The following is a 20,888-nucleotide window of genomic DNA, read 5'->3' on the forward strand; positions in this document are numbered from 1 at the left end:
TCCTAGTTTCACCAGGTTAATACCTCGGTTGATTTTCTTTTGAAGAGTCAGTGCAGTATTAAGTGAAGTCACAAGCACAAAGGGTATTGTGTCAGTAATACTTAAACATTTGAGTAGCCAAGTGAGTAGACCGTGTTAGGAAACTCCTTACATGCTTATTTAGGCTTCAGCTCTTACACTGTAAAGGTTCACTGGGTGCTCATCATCACCAAATCCTAGAGCTTTTCCCTAGGCGGTTTTACTAATTAAGGACAGGAAAAAGCGTAAGCCTTAATACCGAGGCCTAGTTACATTAACACTTTGCAAATATTAGTAAGTTTGCAAAGTCTTAAATAATGATGTTCCCCCTTTTTACTTATTTAGTTGGTTAGATACGGTGGGTAGTTTTCAAATGTCTTTGTAACCTTCTCATTAAGTGAGGACAATATACACCAAATTCTCTTTCTGACAGAAGAGCCAGCTGAGCACCTCCCTGCCGAGTAACTTCACAGAAATGAAGGCCGCTGACAATACTACTTAGTCTTCAAACATTAAGCCCCTGCTTTTTCACAAGTTCATTGGGACTGTCAAAAGAATGATTATCCATGGCAAGCATTATTTTGAAGCATTCAGCTTTGTAACTTTTACAAAAGTGACCTCCAAGTGAAATGCATGCCCACTGCAGCTTTATAGGCACACCCCACATCTTTCCAGTCCTGGCTCATCACCAGTCTCACTCACTAAATGTGCTTTCTTTCACCTGTAAAGCTTTTACTCCCATAACGCCTACTGAACACAGAACTCACTTAAATGTCAGTTCCTTATTTATCCCTCTGTAACACACTGGAATCTGGATTTTATCTGAGTGACAATAATTCCCACTCAACTAGGTATTGGGTTCCCAAAGGGCAAAGATCACGTCTTATAGTTTTTCTGTGGCCTCCACCCTCACCCGAGCCACTGGCTCTGCGTTGAAGCTATTAATCTACCAAACTCACCCATTACAATTTTACAGCAAGGCTTTTGCTAATTCTCTACCACAGGTTAGTTCAATTTCATATATAGCCCTTAATACTGAGGCCAAGTCACATTAACACTTTGCAAATATTAGTATGTTTGCAAAGTGTTAAATCCTAATGTTCCCCCTTTTATTTATTTAGTTGGTTAGATACGGTGGGTAGTTTTCAAAATGTCTTTGTAACCTTCTTATAAGTGAGAACAATATAAACCAAATTCTCTGACAGCCAGAGTAAACTGAGTCCCTGCCTGCCAGATAACCCTACAGAAATGAAGGCAGCCGACAAGAAGCCTTAAGACAGAAGCCCCTGGCCCTAACACTCATGCCCAGACCAGAGGCGAGGGGAGACAGGTAGGCCAGTACTGCTGTGAGGAATGCTATGCAGAGAGCTCTATAAACGTAGACGTGGGAGGCACACGAAGTCTTTATTGCCACAGGAAGCAAGCGCACTCCTCCCACCTCACCAACAGCTTTGAGAGTCACAGAAACGAGGGCTTCACATGATAAAGTACAACACGAGACTTGAGAGAGATGGTCCCTTGGACTATATTGGCTGTAATACTGAGGTAACCAATTGACCTTGTTCAGTGAAAATACCTCTAACACAATGAAAAAAATCGACTAGTTATAACATCCAATTCATATATACAATTCAAATAAAAATATATATTATTTGCTTCAATGTATAGCAAGTTTAATACATTAGTGTTTACAAAATAAAAACTGGATTCTACTGAAATTTTTCTTGTGCTTCCCCCTATCACCCAGCACAGGAAGACCAGAGAAGTATGATACTTAAGGAAACTTATTTACGGATTTAAAAGGTGCAGTTTGTGTGGTCATGAAAGACAGATAAATATTAGTTGGAAGATTATCACATCTTTAAAAACTGTTGCTTATTAAAATCTACAAACTTGAACTATAAGACACAATTAAAAAAAAAACCCACAAAATTTCTCAAAATAGATTAGAATACAGGAAACGTTTCATGAAACTACTGAGATACTAACCAGTTCTATGGCTAATATTAAAAACTGAACAATCTATGTAAATCATATTCATACTATTTCTACATACAGTGAACAACCACAATTATCAACCTCAAGCTAGCAACAAAGTTGCAAGGTCCATAAAAAGCTTCTTCAGTGGGCAAAACACTATGGTACAATTAAAACATTTAAGAAGGGGAAAAAAGCCTTTTAACAGTATAAAAGTTGTTTACTGGTGTCTCTACTGTAAAGCTATTCTACAAATCCACACGAAAAAGGAATTACATATGTGACAGTGATCAGGGACTACAACGCAGACATTTCATCTGACATCTGGCTGACGAATTTTAATATAACAGACTACAACTTAATATTCTTTATTCAGTTATGACCTAGAGCAGAACTGAAAACAAAAAACACATATTCCAAGTCAATACACTCTCCTGGGCAATATCTGGGTTTAAATCTGGAGAAAGGAGGTAAAGCTGTCAAACATCTTCTCTTAAGCCAACAGAAAAAATATACATTGGTAGAAGTAGTATCTGTTTTTCACTATGGATCCCAATGGGAAATTCTGATAAGTATGCAAGTATGTTATTAACATTTAAGCACACTCATATATATGTATACAGCCCACTAACTAAACAGGGAGAATTAAAACCGATTTTCAAGTTAAAATGAGTTTTAAGAAAAAACTGCATTCATAAATCCAAAAAGTATACAAAAATGAAATTGTAAAATAAATAATGAATATAGGTGTCAACTAAACCTCCATAGAAATATGCCTGCAAATGTGGATGCACCGGTCGTCCACAACTGTGAACAGTTTGGATGGGAAGACGTTCCCCAGGGAGAACCATCTAGCTTCTCTGACTCTGGTATGTAGAAAAGGATTTTCTACGTACAGGAATTTCTGGATACAAAACAGTGCTTACTCTACTATATATATAGCCTTTGTTAACAGTCATCATTCTTATCACATTTAGGATTAACTTACCATGTCTCAATCTATAACACGTTCTGAAATAACAGTGTTTAAGTCAAGGCTTTTGTGCATCGGTCCATCTATTTCAGGTTCTCTGTCCAAGGAGCAGCTTTGTATTTTCGTTACCCTTTAAGTAGCTATCACAGAACGCAACCTGGATCAACCAGGTAGGAGAGATTTTTCTACTCTATTGCTCATCTTTTTAACTTTACTCCAGTATTTATTAACTACTGCCTAATTAATCCAGTAAAAACGACATCTGACTGCTAAGAAATGAGACATTTCCTATTTAAACAAAATCAGTTTTATCGGATATTAAAACTACAATATTTTCCTTGGCTTAAATTGAGTATCTGCTTTCCATTTTTCCAAAGTCATTACAACCTTGCCAACAACTACATCACTTAAACTTTCTTTTTTATGACTGCAAAGATTCTAAACTCTGACATACAATAATATTTACGTAAAACACTTAAAGCAGACAATGAAATTTCAAGTAAAATAAACTTTATCCACATCTATTGGTCCAAACAGGTCTCAACATCTAGGTTTTACTTCTATAAATTACACAAATACATTGTACATTCTTAAATAGTGAATGCTTACAGTATTAATTTGTAAGCCTTTCCACATAAAATGACTTACACAGGAATGTGGATCAGTACTTCTGTTACAGATTGCAACATTCTCTCAATTTACTCCTTTGTGGCTGTAGTTTTGTCTTCCTGGTTTCCACACACTACTGTATCAGTCCTTATGCTTTGGCTATGAAATCTGTTTGTGCTGAATGAGGCAACATTGGTTATTAAGGCTTATTTCTATGATGGAGCATTATCCTTAGCTCTGATGCCGTTTCCAGAGAACAGTGAAGAATCACAGCTATCTTGAATCTTCAGGCTCTGTTTTGATGACTTTCTTTTCCAAAGTAAAAGCTGAGTGAGGGTAGTCTTTTAAAATCCCAAGGCTCTCTATAAGAATGGAAACACAAAATATATTAATACTTTAAATCAAAGGTCACAAAAAAAAAACAGAAAGAAACCCCCAAACTCAAACCCCAAAGCAAGCAGTATCAACTATTCGTAACTGCAATTCCGTATAAAATTTTTATGTTTATAAAATTGTGGCTAAGATTTTGGATTCTGGATTTATACTCCATTTCTACCAATTACTAGCTGTATACATCTTTAGGCAAGTTACACATCTCTCTAAGCCTTAGTGTCTTCATCTATAAAATGTGGATAGGATCTATACATGGTAGTATGAGATCTAAATTACAAAACTCATGTAAAGCACACAGCATATAGAACTTACTGATTTTTATTTAATGCTTGGTCCAAAGTGATAAATAAAATATCTAAAATAAAACTGGTCACTCACAAACAACAAAGTTACTGGCCAAAATATTTACTACCAATGAAGACATGAGGCAGAAAAACATTTTCCATGTTTAAACATGGGACTACTTTTAAGTTTCTCTAGTCACAAAACCTTAATGTGGGAGAAACAGGGATAAAACAATGAAGATTCTATTTTTCATAAGGACTCATTCCTTACATGAATAATTATTTGAACCTCAAACACACGCTACAGAATGACAATAAAATGTAGTATTTATTTATGTGAAGTATTAATACTGGGGGATACACACATACACTGTAAAAAGGATTCTAGAAAAGTAACCAACATTAATAGCTTATCTGAGATTAGGAAGTTGACTTTACGAATATCCCTCTCTGTACAGAAATGCAGCATACAAAGAGTAATAGTAGCTACCATTTACTGAATTCCTATCAGCCAGGCAATTCATATAGGTTATCCTGTTTAATCCTCCTAACTATTCAATGAGGCAGAAATTATGTTTTACAGATAAGACAACTGACTTCAAGTGACTCTTAAAGTTACTTTAACTCAAAGACTGAACAATATTGGATTCTTTCAAATGGTGTTGGTCTCTAGTACCTTTAACTCTAACTCACTTTACTTGCATAAAAACATGAAAACACCAACTATATGAGGAACGGCTTGCCCTTTTATGGAGTTCAGTTTACTTCTGAAATACAAATATCACCCCCCAAATGCAGTTGCATGAGAAGTTTAGATTTTAGAAAAACACAAGTGGTTCTCTTAGCAAGACAGCAAACATATAATCAATTTCATATTATGAAAGGCTGGAGAAGGGAATATAATATCTGAAGTCAGTCATTTATTACCTGATTTACAATCTTGCATAAAGCCACCACTCATGTAATAGGTAATCAAAATAATCTCAACCTTCAAGAGCTTTTTCCCTGTCTATTCTTTGGAATATCATGTTTTCAAAAAAACAAAACAAAGCAAAACTGGCTGTTAATATGGCAATCTATTATTTCCAAGGCGAGAAAACTGACTAGTAACAGTATTAGCAATGACCCCTTTTTAAGGAGGGACAAATAGAAGTTAGGAGATTAGAATCAAAATATGTTTTATTCAAGTATTACCCCCTCTAATCATATCCTACATTTTTACCTGATGAGTGGGACTTTGCCTCACTGGAGTAATGTCTACTCAGCTCCCCATCCACCACAAAATGATGGGATTGTCTGTTCTGTAAATTAGGCATTCGGAGATTCAAAGGTCTTTCTCCTAATGAAAAGAAAAAAAGGAATATGAATAATTAAAAATGCATCACGGCTTTCTTAAAAATAAGTTTCCATGAATTGCCTGAACACTTCTTAAGAAATAAGTAAGGAAAGTCAACAGGTACTGAAGAATTTAAATGCTAGCTGGAGAAATATTTAAGATAATAACTCAGGAGGGAAATGGCAATTCAAGCTAGTCTCACAATTTATTGTTCTGTTAGGACATTTCGACAAGCTAATCACAAATGAAACAAAAGACTGAGATTTCTAGGCATTTTCTTATTAGTGAAGCCATTTTACCAAGGTAGGTCATTAACCACATAATAACAAATACTATAGATACAGAAATCTCTTCTGTGGCTCAGATGGTAAAGAATCTGCCTTCAATGTAGGAGACCTGGGTTCAATCTCTGGGTCGGGAAGAGCCCCTGGAGAAGGGAATGGCAACCCACTCCAGTATCCTTGCCTGGAAAATCCCATGGACAGAGGAGCCTGGTGGGCCACAGTCCACGGGATCGCAAAGAGCTGGACACGACTGAGCGACTAACACTTTCACACACAGACACAGAGATGACTTCAAGCCAACTGCCAATTACTAGAACAACAGCAAAACCTGTGGCAAAGCCAGGAAAAGATGTAATTAGCACAGATATGGTAAAAAATGTCTCATACACCAAATCATATTCCCTATCATAAACCTAAATCCATCACACTTAGCAAACTGCTACCCTGCACTGGAGTATCCTGGTGTCACAAATGAGAGTAATCAAACCTTTCATTAATGTCTTTGATTCTTAATTCTCGGGCTTCCCTGGTGGCTCAGATGGTAAAGAATCAGGCTGCAGGGCAGAAGACCTGGGCTCGATCCTTATATCAGAAGATCCCTCAAGGGAATGGCTACTCACTCCAGTATTCTTGCCTGGAGAATTCTATGGACAGAGGAGCCAGGTGGAGTACAGTCCACGGGGTTGCAAAGAATTGGACACAACTGAGTGACTAACATTTCTTAACTCTAATCTTAACTGTCAAGGATGACTGGAGAAGTTAAACAAGACCTCCACTAAAGTTTCTGTAATATTTTAAAGGAAGAATGTTCTTCACCACTACTCTGATCTGCTAACGTGTAATGTTTTACTCTATAGTTGAAGAAGGCTGGTTAGGACGGTATTCCTATTTAGAAATCTTATTTTTTTGACTACAGTAACCACTCTCTAAAAAGGTATAACAGTAATACATAAAAAAGGTCCTACAAAGTTGCTTTTCTTCAAACACTATCACTATTTGAAACTAGAGGATCTACTCTGATACTTCGATGCTATCCATCTTTCTCCATTGGAGCATACGCCCCAAGGGAGCAGGGTCTATCTGACTTACCGCTACATTTTCAGTATCTAGAACTGTGGCACACAGGAGATACAAAAAAATATTTGCTGAATGGGTGCATGACAGTCACTTGGAATTTTCTTCATGTGTAGACACAAGTGAAGTAATTTAAAAAATGGTTAAAATACTCAAGAAGCAAAGCCTTTTACATCTAAAGAGTTTAAGAGAACAATTTCCGAAGTATATGCCACACAAAATATCTTCGGAGTCTACAGAACAACGTGAAGCCTGAAAGAAGATGACATTTCTACAAGTCTCTCCCGTCTTATACTCTCTTCAAATCTCTTATTTTGTCATAGTATTTTAGACACAGTTACCACATTCTGTTAGGAACCAAATGTTATAAATTTCAGACAAATCTGCTTATGTAGTCTTAAAAAAATACAGTTTTAGTCTTTTAAAAAATGATTAACATCTCCCATGGAATTCATTTCTTGAGGAAAAATGATCTATACTGTTTACATCTCCCATCCACCCTCTACAAAATACATGTCAGTTACATGGGCCAGCTCTTGTTTAGGGTTGTGGTGCTAGGGAAGACTCTTCACAGTCCTTTGGACTGCAAGCAGATCAAAACAGCCAATCCTAAAGGAAATGAACCCTGAAGATTCACTGGAAGGATGAATCGAATGCTGAAGCTGAAGCTCCAATACTTTGGCCACCTGATGCAAAGAGCTGATTCATTGGAAAAGGCCCTGATGCTGGGAAAGACTGAGGGCAGGAGGAGAAGGGGGTGACAAAGGATGAGATGGTTGGATGGCATCACCGAGTCATTGGACATGAGTTTGAGCAAACTCTGGGAGACAGTGAAGGACAGGGAAGCCTGGCATGCTGCAGTCCATGTGGGTCTCAAAGAGTCAGACACAACTTAGCAACTAAACAACAAGGTTAAAAAAAAAAAACTACAAATTAAATTTGCAGGAAGAATTCTTTCCTCTTTAGAAAAAGGGGCAATTTAAAAGTCCTGATAGAGCACTATAAGCGCATTTTTGCTTGTTTCTCTTTAGAGGGCACAGAGCAGCTGGCACTAAAGGCGCGGGTCGCTCTCAGGACATACCTTGTCCCTCGGCATTGTCTGAAGTCAGACCGTTAGGGCTCTGCTCGTCTGAGCTCTGCCGGTACAGTCCTGCAGACAGTCTTCTTTCAGCATGCTGCAGCCTGTCATAGCCAGCTTGGGTGCAAAGGAACTCCATCTGCTTTGCCATCACCTTTTCAGGCTGCTCGTAAGTAAAGCGAAAATAAAATAACTAAAACATCCTAGATTTTTTAATGGTTTAAAGATGCCAATTTCAGACTCCAGCAAATATATTTAGTATTCATTAAAATTAGTTCACACTTCATGTGGTATACACGTTCCATAAATATGCACCGATGTCTATATCATCATGTTAAAACACAGAATGCTGGATTTTGTACAAAAGGAAATAAAGCTTTCTGCTCAGTCCTATAAAGAGAATTCCATTCTAGCTCAAAAGCAGAATAACCTTAGCTTTGTTTTCCAAGGTACCAAGTCCTTTTAAAGATTTTTTTTTTTTAAAAAGAACCTCAGAGCAACAGCACCATCTGCTATAAACTGCTTCTAACACAGGGTGAAATCTTGGCGTTTTTATTTTAGGATTTGGCACTACACAAACTCTGATATGATGACAGTATGTTTGGGGGAGAAAAGGTGTAAAACGGCTGTCTAGAAGAACCAGACAAACACACCTCCCACCAAAATTAAACAATGCAAATTATGCAGAAAAACAGTGCCAACGAGGATCTTTACCTTCATCATGGAATGAAACTGCAGTATTTTCCAACCACTCATCAAATGACATGTTTTAAAATACACAATTAGTTGGCTGACATATAAATTTATCTCTACGTGTGTTTTCTAAGTCCCTTCTCTATGCACTGTTCTAAATTACCTGTGTGTGCTATTCAGAGCACTGTATCTGTGGTATTTTGCCAAGGAGGTAATAGCCCAAAGGCACAGATATGAATCGCTGCTATGCTACATAGAGGATTCATACACAGGAGACTCATACAAGGAATATGCTATATAAAATTAGCTACAATAATCCTGATTCACAATAGTAAAAATCAATAGGTGAAATATGCTAACACATAAAATTACTCATAAAATAGAATAAAAGCTTAGACTATTTTTCTGAATCAAGTAAACCAGATTAAAAGGAATCATAACTTCCAGTTCATTTATTTCTAACTGATAAAATTTCAATAAGATTTCTGGAGGAAGAAAATTTATTTTTCATCCTCTTCACATGAAAACACAAAACTTGGCACCACTAAATCTGACCAAAAGCAAACTGGTCATTAGAAGTGAGAAGATCAATCAGAATAAAACTTACAGTACCTACTAAAAGGCAAAAATGACTTTTAAAAATGTTAATTTCTGTGTATACAATAAAATTACTTAGTAGCGAAAGCACCTGAAAGTACATATGAGTTTTTCATTTTACATGAATTGAAATGATTCAAGATTAGCTATAATGTTGACTATTACTATTTTATTGAGAACTAGAATTGCTTTATCTCACAGCTATAATACACGCAGAGTCAACATGGCTGTTTTCCTGATATCAAGTTGCTGCTTCTGAGTTTTCTTAAGTAGAGAATCTGTCTTACTTCCTACAAAACCTCAAAGAATAAAGAAGTAGCAGATCTTGGGTTCTGCTCACAAAGCATACCAAACCTAGCTGATACTGCTATCTTGTTGACACAGCTGTGGATCAGATGACATTGTAAAAACAACCAGGAATAAATTTAGTCTTTGGATGAAACTGAATTTAAAACTGAAGCTAGCTGAAGGGGCCATTGAGTTTTTCACCCACCGAAGCTGTTATGAAGTGTTAACTAATGGCTGATGTTACCTGTGAGCTAAGGGCAGTGAGCTCCTCACTCTTAGCTTTAGCCTGCTGGAAGAGTGTCTGCACAGAGTCCTGGAAATCTGGAAACCCATCCTGTGGGTCAAAGAATATGTACTTTTTACTTTAAAATAACCATATTATCAAAAACTCAGAAGATGAAGCAAAGAAATCCACCTTAATCCTGATACCTGAAAAATCAAGATTAAAATTTTAACATACAATACTTCATTTCAGTCTTTCATGGTAGAATTAATTACCTTATTTCCACAGTTGCAATCTCAATAAAAACACAGGAGAAAAAGATGAAAAAGTTTATGCATTCACAGTGTTTTACACTGAAACACACATTTTATGATCACTGATAATAATGATTATATAACATTTCATCTGGTGGTTTGACTGTTTAATCACCATCTTCATATTGGACATTTAGATTATTTGCCTTATTTTTTGGTTTTATGAAAAATACTGCAAAAAACACTTTTCATGGAAATAGCACTTTCTACAGTTTAAAATACAACAGATTACCAGAAGTAGAACTGGTACGGAAGGATGAACCCTTCTATGTCCATCACATGCTCCTCACGGGGCTTTACTGCTCTACTGTACCCTAAGCAAAGTATGACAGTCTTCCTTGCCAGCACTGGGTGTTGATTTCTTAATGTTTGCCAATTTATATTTTTGTTTTGATAGTCAAAAAAATTTAACTTTACATATTGTAGCTATACTGAATATACACTTATTTACTTTGTGATTTCTTCTATTACTATACAATTCAAAAGACATTCTCTTTTGGAGATTTGAGAGGTATTCAAATCTACCTCCCAGTTTTCCAAAGTTTTATTCTATTGTTTCTTTCATTTTTAAAATGTTAACTCTCTAACCTATCTGGAATTTACTTTGTTATACGTAATGTTAGATAAAGATCCAAAGTAAACTTCCAACCCGGATTTCCGCAGAATTCTTCCAAGCTGACTTGACATTTCTCCTTTACCATTTCACATGACAGACAATGAGGTGAGGAATCAGAAAGACCTATACCTGTGTTCTGATTCCACCACCACTTACTAGCTACATGACACTGGATGAGTAACTTAACCCTTCTGAACTGTAGTTTCTTCATATGGAGAATCAGGATAACCTATCCTATCTATCAGGGCTGTTGTGAGATAAAGCAAATGAGATGCTGCCTTTAGCATACAATAACTACTGAATAAATATATCAGTTGGTATTCTTATGTATACTTATTTATATCTATTCTTAATTATTAAGTAGAGTGTACTTGGGGCACTCTCCTCTTGGATAACACTTCAACTTATTTCCATTTTATACCATACATATATACATATTATATGTATGCAAATCTATTTACTAATTTTATCAAATTTCTTTGCCTGTTTAGTGCTCCATATAAAATTTATAACTACAAACATCATGATAACATGGTTTTACTAACTCTACTAAAAATTACTCAAGAGATCCTCAAGATACTGTCATTAACTTCCAAAACATTTTTCTCCTTGTTTGATAAAGCTTTATGTTTGTAGCAAAGGGTGAATAATGAAAAACTAAAGTTGTTATATCATAACAGAGCAGAAAAAGATGTAATAATAACAAATTATTTATACTATTTCAAGTATGAAATACTGATTCAGATTTTCCCCATCAGGGTCTTTGCAAAAAATTGTTTCTCCACTGCAAACCTCATGTTTTCAAATATTGCATCTACTCAAATTCATTTCCTAGTAATTATTAATAACTGTCCATTTTTTAAAAATTCAGAGACATGAAATAAAGTAATTTAGAGTCAAAAGAAAGTAAATTTAACATCTTGAAATAGTCTTATGCAGCTCCATGGTGGGTTGATATACAAATCAGCCTTTCTAAATTAAGAATAGCCACCTTTCTAGGCCTGTACAAGACCAAGGACCCTGGGCTCAAAGGAATGCATAGAATACAATCATTAACTGAACTAGAATGAATTTTATAGAAGTGTATATAATTTAAACGAAAAGTACACTTTTCTTAGTCATTCCACTTTTCACCTAAGAATTTATTTAGACCTAAAACCCAGCTTTATCTTTAACAAATCCTCCTTTAAGTTTGAAAGTTCAGTGAGGTAAGCCAGGAGAAAATAACACCAGTGAGAGCAGCTATCATTTTTCCGGTGCCTGCAATCAACCAGTTTCCTACCTATGTTCTGTATTTTACTTGTACTGTCTCATTTAATCCCACAAACAACCCTAGAGTTCCCTCATTTTATAGCTACAGACATTGGCTTCAAAGGCTATGTCAGAACCATAAAATCCTTGAGTCGCCACCTTTGTGAAACTAACAACAGTTACTAGAGTCATTTCTTTTATTTCCTTTATTTTAGAAGACAGATACAAAATATATATATATAAATTACTATGATTTATGTCAAAGAATGTCCTATGTTTCCCTCTTGGAGTTTTATAGCATCTGGTCTTACATTGAGGTCTTTAATCCATTTCGAGCTTACTGTTGTATGTAATGTTAGAGAATATTCTAATTTCATTCTTTTACATGTAGGTGTCCAGTTTTCCCAGCATGACTTATTAGAAAGACTGTCTTTTCTCCACTGTATAGTCTTGCCTCCTCCCTGCAGGACTGGCCTCGGATGTGTGGGTTTATTTCTGGGCTCCCTGTCCCGTCCCACTGACCTACTAATCGATCCGTCTGTCTTGTGTGCGAACACCGTACTGTTTTGGTTACTGTAGCTCTGTAGTACAGAACTACCACATGACCCAGCAACTCCATTCCTGCGCATATATCCAAAAGAAACAACAACACTAATTTGAAAAGATACATGCATCCCAATGTTCACAGCAACATTTTTTACAATTGCCAAAACACAAGAAGCAACCTAAATGTCCATCAACAGATGAATGGAAAGTTAACCTCACTGCTCCCAGTATTCCCAGTTTTTAAATGGAGACTAAAACATAGCTTAACTGCTCAATGGAAATTTGTGGGGATTAAATGATGGAAATTTGTGGGGATTAAATAAAATAATGCAAATGGTAAAGGTTTGGAAAATCCACATTGCTATAGAAATATATGGCTGCACCACTGTCAGGATTATTAACCCTGAGGATTCTGAAAAGCTGGGAGAACCTCAAACTCGACACGGGCAAAGTTTTTACAAAATGGACACTGCTCCATCATTAATAAAGAGAAAGAAAAGCATGCAATAAGCAGTAAATAACACAGGCCAGTGGTCTCTCTCAGCTGGGTTCATTACTCATTCCAATTTTGTCCCAGTCTTTTGACAGTTCATCATGGATGAGAAAACTACTGGACTAGGTAGTTTTGTAAGTTTAAGGTACCCCAAAACATACAACTTAGAAATAAAACTGAGAACCTTCCCAAGAAAATGGTCTCTTTCCAAATCATGTTTGGTACAGGACTCTTCTTAGCATGTTTCTGAAGCTCCTTCCCCAGGAACCAGCTGTACCATGCTATGAGCAATGTGTCTTCCTGCCATTTTTGGCTGCTGTCATTAATCACTGTGTTCCCTTACTGGAGAGAGTCTGAGTCTGAGCCCTGAGAAAATAAAACATACAGGGTGGGATGCTGCTCCTGATCTAATTACTCTCATCTCATTGGTCTCCACCCCCATCCCTCCTCATCCTTTTCCACCAAATACTAGCAACTCGCTTTAAAACCACTGCTTAGCTATCTTTAAAAAGACTTGTTCCAACAGATGTTCTTAGTCTCACACGTGCATTTTCCCTTTTTCTACTCACACTTTCTGTATGAATAGCAGATTGTAATGCTTCTGTTTTTCTGATCCAGAGGGGAAGAGTCTACATCAAATTAGACCAGCTTTCCTTTCAGCAAGCTTGGTAACAGCGTAGGTGGATATTCTGACCCTCCTCCCCCTCCTTCCTCACTCTCCCACCCCCACCCCGTGGGGACTGCTAGCAGATGCTTCCTCTAAGTCCTTTTTCAAGCCCCAATCCTCTGACTTTCTGGTCTCTGTTAACAAACTTCATTTCTCTCCTCCAGTTATCCCTGACTGCTGTGCACTCCCAGCCCACATAGGACCAAGAATGCTGTCACCTCTCATCCCTTCGCCTGGTCTCCAGCGATTTCAGGGAGCGAAGAAAGCTGAGAGACGGGACTAAACAGTAACAGTCCATTCAGTCAGCTGCCGTCACCAGGGCTAAGACTGCTTGTTTCACTCTTCCTCCCTCTCTCCTACCGTAATGCTTATTACACTGGAGGAAAGGACAGGGTTTGTTTACAGGATACGCTCTTGATAAAAAAGAAAAGATATCAATTTAATCCACTCATAACTAACGTTATAACTGAGAGGAAGGCAAGAGGGTCAGTGACTTTGGCTCTTGATTTTTCATCTCCTTTAACTTGCAATCAAGCCCTCTTAAATACATTTGTCACAGAGTATAAAAAACTGTAACTAATTTTTCTTGATTTATTCTGCTAATCTTCCCAATGCACTGTTTCTTCTTCATTCTAAAAAATGAGTATGTCAAATGGTGTTATTACATTTTGTAACTTACATTGTTAGATTTTCTACTCAAGATGCATAACTTCCTTGAATTAGATAATAACTGTCATTCTTTCCCTCTGCTCAGACTCCCAGTCTTGTGCACACTTTGCCACTCTTACCATTCTAGCAGGAGGAAAGCATTTTCCACACCTTAGGTGCTTCGTGAATGACCATCAGCACCCAGGAGAGTGGTACTGCTTTGAGGTTTACAAGTCAGACCCAGATTTGAAGGCCAGGCTCTGGCTACTAGATAGCAATGTTAAAAGGCAGGTAAGTTTCTGAGCCTTTCTGGGTTTCTCCTTGGCTGTAAGTGGAACTCATAAAGCCTTCATACAGAGTAGACAAGGTTTGTGATAATGAATTTTAAATGCCTAGCAGGGACAGGCACATAACAGATTCAATAAATTCAGTTATTTCCACAAATGACCCAGAGCTAGCTTTGAGGTCTCTAATGAAAAAGAATAAATGTAATCCATTAGCATTTTAGCTGAAAGTGGATTCACAGAGGACGGTGATCTAGCCTCAACAGCAGAAATATTACCAAACCTCACTAACTAACATATAGGGCCAAAGAGGCTTTCCCCAGAGGCTGTATAATAAGTGACAGGCTACCCTAACAAGGCCTCCGGAAGTCAGCAGCCTTTTTTCTCCGTGACTATCTCATATATTCCAGGAATTATAAAGTTCCAAACTTCTACGTTTCTTAATGTCTTATATCCCTACAGGAACGAACACTATTCAAGAATAAGAGATTATCCTGAGTACTTCACAACATGTATACTGACACTCAACACTGACAAATCAAATAAATAGTTAACTATTTCTTAGGGGGAACAACCATATATATAGATATCTATGTATGGATGGATAATATTCTCTATCTAATAAGAGAAAAATCAGACAAGGATTTTAACATTTTGTTCCACTCCACCTCTCACCAACAGATCAGGAAAATATGGCAACTACTGAGCGTGAATAAAGCACTAGTTTTTTAGTGTATTCTCATGCATTGAAAATGGCGCAAAAGAAAATGTTTCTCTTTCCTTTCCATGTCTACTCTGAGTTAATTCCATTTCATCTATCAGACACTACATTTCTTTTTGTTCTCTGATGTTACAGATCTTAAAAACGATCTTTTTAAGATTGGAAAAACTCAGCAACTTGGCAAGTATGCTCACTGGTTGCTGACAAAAATTTTGGAAAAATGAAGAGGAAAAAAAGGACTCATTAATTTGAGTCTAGTAATTAGGAATCTTACACTACAATAAGCTAAGCTTATTTTTATATAACGTTTTCTTAATAGAGAATTAATGAGCTAAGAATCACAAAACAATACTCAAAGGAAATAAGACAAAGAGTATACTCAAAGAATTCTAAAATCTTTCTCATTTACTTATGACATCCTTTGTGTCAGCCATATATTCTGGAAAAACTGGTCTTACTGTTCCCTAAACACACAGAGTATTTTCTTACCTCTGTGTCTTTGCCCACGCTAGTCTTTCTTTGCAATGCCCCTCCACCTTCCACCCCACATCCCTACCTTCTGAAATCCTACCCTTCTTTTAAAATCCAGCTCAGATGGTATCTCCTCATTAAGCCTCCCCTAATCTTCTCATGCCAGAAATTCTCCCCCCACCCCAGCAGCACAAAGAAGCTAGACATAAATAAAGCACTAATGCTTGGTGGTCTTCTTAGGGGAGTGTAACCCTATACTGCTAATACTACCTACCTCAGTGTCAGCTTCCGAAACCAAATGAACAGCTCCAGGATCTCAAATCTGACTTAGAGTACACAAGAGAATTTATACACAAGAGAATTTCAAATGCCTAGCAGGGACAGGCATAGAACACCATTTATGCCAGTTCTGTATATCTTACAAAGCATTACACATTACACTATATACACGTGTAGGTGTACACACAGGCATAACACACATTTTGCATAAATCAATGCTCTGCAATACACAAGTTTTTAAAAAAACACTAAGCAAAAACAAGACAAAAAAATAAACCAACAAAAGTAAACATCTGTCCTAAATTCAAAGCCAAAGTCCCTATTCATTTTTAAAATCAAGAGTTTAGTGTCTATAAGAACACTTGGGGTTTATTAGTCACTTGTCTGTTTAGGAACGGTTAGAACTGTTATTCACAGAAAAAGGAAAGAATGATTATCTTAATTCTAAATTCACAACTGTGCAAATGGCTTTGGGAAGTCTAGTAAAGTAATAAACTAATCATATAGAACTATAATTCAGTTGGGGCTTCCCAGATGGCGCTGTGGTAAAGGACCTGCCTGACAACGCAGGAGACCTAAACGATGCGTGTTCAACCCCTGGGTCGGGAAGATCCCCGGGAGGAGGGCACGGCAGCCCATTCCAGTATTTCTGCCTGGAGAACCCATAGACAGAGGAGCCTGGCGGGCTACAGTCCACAGGGTTGCAGAGAGTCAGACACAACCGAAGCAACTTAAAACGCACGCATAACTCAAATATCTCTAGTGAATATAAAGGACTGGAAGGGTCACATCTAACTTCAACCTAACACTGTGAGCTCCTAAGAAGAAATCCAAAACACTGTAACTGGATACAGAAATAATCAGCTTACATTTCAGATCAGGGCTATTGAGAGGGTCAGAAAGACTTATCAATACAACATAACAAGAAAACACTATAGCTCCAACATGAGTCCATGAGATTCATGACCTCAGACTTCAGTGTTCACCAGTGACCTCTGAAGCTAGACAAAAGGAAACCATGGCTTGAAAATGTGAGAACAGCCTGAGTCACAATGGCGTGGAGGGTCAACGGTGAGAAAGAGAGGCAGACATATTCTCTAATAACCCAGTAGCTGACTGATTACCTTTCCTGGCCACAGGGTAGGTTTTGTACCTTCCTGCCTCTAAATCCTCCACATACCCTTTAGTAGTTTCTTTGTTTATCCAGTTTCCCTTCTAGAGGCAGAGTCACTAACAGATAAATCCACAGAGATCCTCTCTTACTCATTATTTTGAGAGGCAACAGGAGAAAATATTGCACTAGCTAGCTCTTTCAATGGCCTTAAGTCATTTCAGTAAGTTTTTTGAGTACTATATGTGACGTTAACCCATCTTAAACATTACTCCTGAGTTAACACTGAAGTAGATTACAAACATAAACACACTTTTTAAAAAGGCGCTCATTTTGGACACTTTTCTTCTGTGAGAACCACTGTGTATGGCTAAAGCTTTTAGAACATAAAGGTATTTACTCATGGCCATTCATGATTTCATCTCATAGATTTTAAGGCCTACACAAGGCACTATTATAAACTAAGTAAAAGTAGTGGACAGACAGATAAGAGCTCTACTTTCACCTAACGGGGCAGACCAGTAACAAATTAAAAACACATCCATAAGAGTTTCAGACACGGGTAAGCACTATGAAAACAAACACGCCCCGCCAGGACAGAGAGCCTAGATGCGATGGGGGGTGACAGTGCCTCTTTAGGAGGGAAGCAGGGAGCTCCGAGGAAACGGCTACAAGCTGAAGCCGTGTGAAGACCTAGAGAGAGATCCAGGGAGGGCAACAGCCAGCCAGTGCTGAGGCACACCTGAGTCTGACGTGTTCCAGGAACAGAAAGGTGGCCAGTGGAGCTAGGACACAGTAAGAATGGGGAAGTGTGGAAGCAGATGAGGTTAGAGAGTCGGGTCAGAGTCAGCTCAGGCAGGGTCTTCGGAGCCTCAGGAAAAAGTGTAGCTTTTATTCTAGGCAGAGTAGACAGCCACTAGAAAGATTTAAGCAAGAAAAGGGATGTATGTTTTTAAAAGATTAACTCTGGCTTTGGTATAAATGAAAGATTATTGCAGGCAATCAGATGCTTAGCAAGAATAACCTGATTATGGAAATTTAGGGTAGTTAAACACAGCTTGTTTTCCTTAACAAGAAATTAAATAATGAATGACCAAGAGTTGTGACCTCTCTCCCCTGTCCAAGAAAAAAAGGAGTTGCCTGCTCTGCTTCAGAGTGGCCTTTAGAAAAGTATCAATCCAAATTAAAGAGTTTCATTCTGAAACTAGTTCTGAGAGCCCTAAGAAAAACATATTTTTCTTGCTCAACTCACCTTACCACTCACAGGTCTAAAATCAGAAAGACAGCCTCAGCAGTTATACCCTAAAAGAGGCTTTTAATTACAGTAAAGTTTTCATAACTTACAGCTACTGAAGTGTCACTTCTCTCAGATATTTAATATAAAGAAATTAAACTTTAGCTCCTTTGAGTCTACTTGATAAGATGACTAATGATGTAAATAAAATTATAAAAGGGACAGTTTAACCAGTAAGGAGTTTTAAATCTGTAAGAAACAACTGTTTACAAAACAACCTTTGATAAACTGACTGGGCCCCAAGCTCATCACTGCTGTTTCCTTCTAGGAGTTTTCTGAGTATCCTAGTTCAAATTACTACAGATACTTCCAAGTGACCACATTCTGTATCATTTTTCAGATTCCACAATTCACATTTTCTCACTAGCTGATGGGACCATTCCTTCTTTTTCAGTTGAACTAGTAAGCAAATACTATTAGCATAAGAAAAGATAACACATAATCATACCTCTACTTTAATTCTCTTCGGGGATAATTCATCTCTCTCTCCACATTTTGACCTGAGGGGAATGAGGGAGAGAGAAAAATTTGAGAAGGTAACAAATTTTTTCTAAAGGCATCTAAATCTATAAACTTCCACCAAAACAAACAACTCTGGAACCCTGCCACCAGAAATAAGACATTCATAATGAACATTAAATAATGAAAAAGAGACTTTTCATAATTTCTAAGTTAACAATGGGGAAACAGACAAACACAACTACATTATACATTTTAAAAGGCCACTACCTAAGAATGCCTAAAACAGAAAATACTCAGTATTAATGAGTACCACAAAATGAAAAAGGGAAAAAATCGAGAACTGTATTCTATGCTATCCTTCATGGATCAGTACAATTTAGAATAAAATGACAATAATGACCATTTAAGATGAATGCTTAAGGCTACATGAGATTAAAGTACATTTTATCTATCTATCAGAACTATACATGCATCGTCCCTTGATCTTTAGGTATCCCTCTGCTGGGAATCTATCCCACAGAAGCACATACACAAACATCAAATATAACCGCCAATTCAACTATGGCAACTCATAAATTTTTAAGTTATACCTCAACACAAAAGATGTTAAAATGTGGAAAAACACATCTCAGAATCAACAAAGTATGTATGAGGTTAATGTGGTATTACTTATAATGACAAAAGACTAGAGACAAGTCATGTGTCCACCAAGGGACTGGTTAAATGAATCATGGTGGATCCACATAACGCAGTTTCCTGCAGCTGCTAAAAAGATAGTGACGAAGATGCATCTGTGCTAATACAGCAAGATCTCTAAGACACATTAAACTAAGAATGAAATACAACATAATGTAGACACATGCTACTTCTTTTTTTTCCAAAAAAAAGAAAAGGTATAAGTGAGAAATACATGCACATAGACAGACACTAGAAGGATGAAAAAGAAACTAATAAAAACTACCAACAATGAGAAGAGGAACAGAGTAAAAAAGACAGAAATGAGAGTGCAACCTCTGGCATCAGCTTTTTACTTAGTTTCAACTTATAATGTGAAAGTCTTATGTATTGCAAAATGATTTAACTTAAAATATACAAATGTAAATAAATACTATAAAAAATAAAAATTGTGGAAAGCAGTGGTTTCTGGGTCTTAGTATTCAGAAAGAAGGGGAAGCAGGGTAACTGCTTTGTAACAAGCCTTGTGTACTTGAGACTTGTGTAATAAGACTTCATATACCATATACATGTACTACTTTGATTAAAGAAATTTATTTATGTAAATGTCAGAAAACTTTGTATGACACAGTGAAGAAAACGTCACAAAAATCAGCTCTTGAACATTCAACCAAAAAAAAAAAATCTTGTGAATAATCCTCTAACGTTGCTGTATATGCTTACCCTGATCATTTATTTTGCATAATTTTACTTGTTGCTGATTTCTAAGTACATGGGCTCTTGACGGAACAGACGAAAAAGCCACTAGGAGTTAGGGAAAATAATGGTAATGAAAGCAAGTGCCTGTCTAGGTGGTTTTCAAGTTTGAACACGCACAAGAATCACAGCAGCTGCTTGTGAAAGTTTGGACTCTAAGGTTCCATCCCCAGAGGATGTGATTTATTAGAGCTGGGAAGGGCACTCAAGATATGGTTTTTTCAATACACACTCAGTCACGCTAATTCATCTCCTCACAGAAGCAGTGGCAGGCACAGCTGAGCACGCACTGGCAATCAGGGTCCATATGAAGCCAAGTGAACAAGATCAAAATGTTCCTCTATCTACAGACAATGCTTAGGGTTTAAGTGAGGGTAAGATGAAGAATATATTATGTGTATGTTTACATTAAATTTTAAAATCACTGCTGCTTTTCAACATGAGGTTTTTTATTTCAAACATATATTCCATAC

At 37.1% G+C, this 20,888-nt stretch overlaps 1 protein-coding gene across 1 annotated transcript in view; it reads right to left on the bottom strand.

Annotated features, from left to right (window-relative positions):
- Positions 1-1,403: 1,403 nt before the first annotated feature.
- Positions 1,404-20,888, bottom strand: part of NAB1 (NGFI-A binding protein 1) — a 46,890-nt gene continuing 27,405 nt past the window's right edge. The window contains exons 4-8 of the mRNA XM_061135536.1: positions 18,971-19,022; positions 9,849-9,938; positions 8,030-8,189; positions 5,477-5,593; positions 1,404-3,939 (exon numbers count right to left, since the gene is read on the bottom strand). Of these exons, the coding sequence (XP_060991519.1) occupies positions 3,851-3,939; positions 5,477-5,593; positions 8,030-8,189; positions 9,849-9,938; positions 18,971-19,022 (508 nt within the window). The 3' untranslated portion in view covers positions 1,404-3,850. The remainder of the gene's footprint in view (positions 3,940-5,476; positions 5,594-8,029; positions 8,190-9,848; positions 9,939-18,970; positions 19,023-20,888) is intronic.

Source organism: Dama dama, chromosome 33 (assembly GCF_033118175.1).
Source record: "Dama dama isolate Ldn47 chromosome 33, ASM3311817v1, whole genome shotgun sequence".
NCBI classification, from domain to species: domain Eukaryota; kingdom Metazoa; phylum Chordata; class Mammalia; order Artiodactyla; family Cervidae; genus Dama; species Dama dama.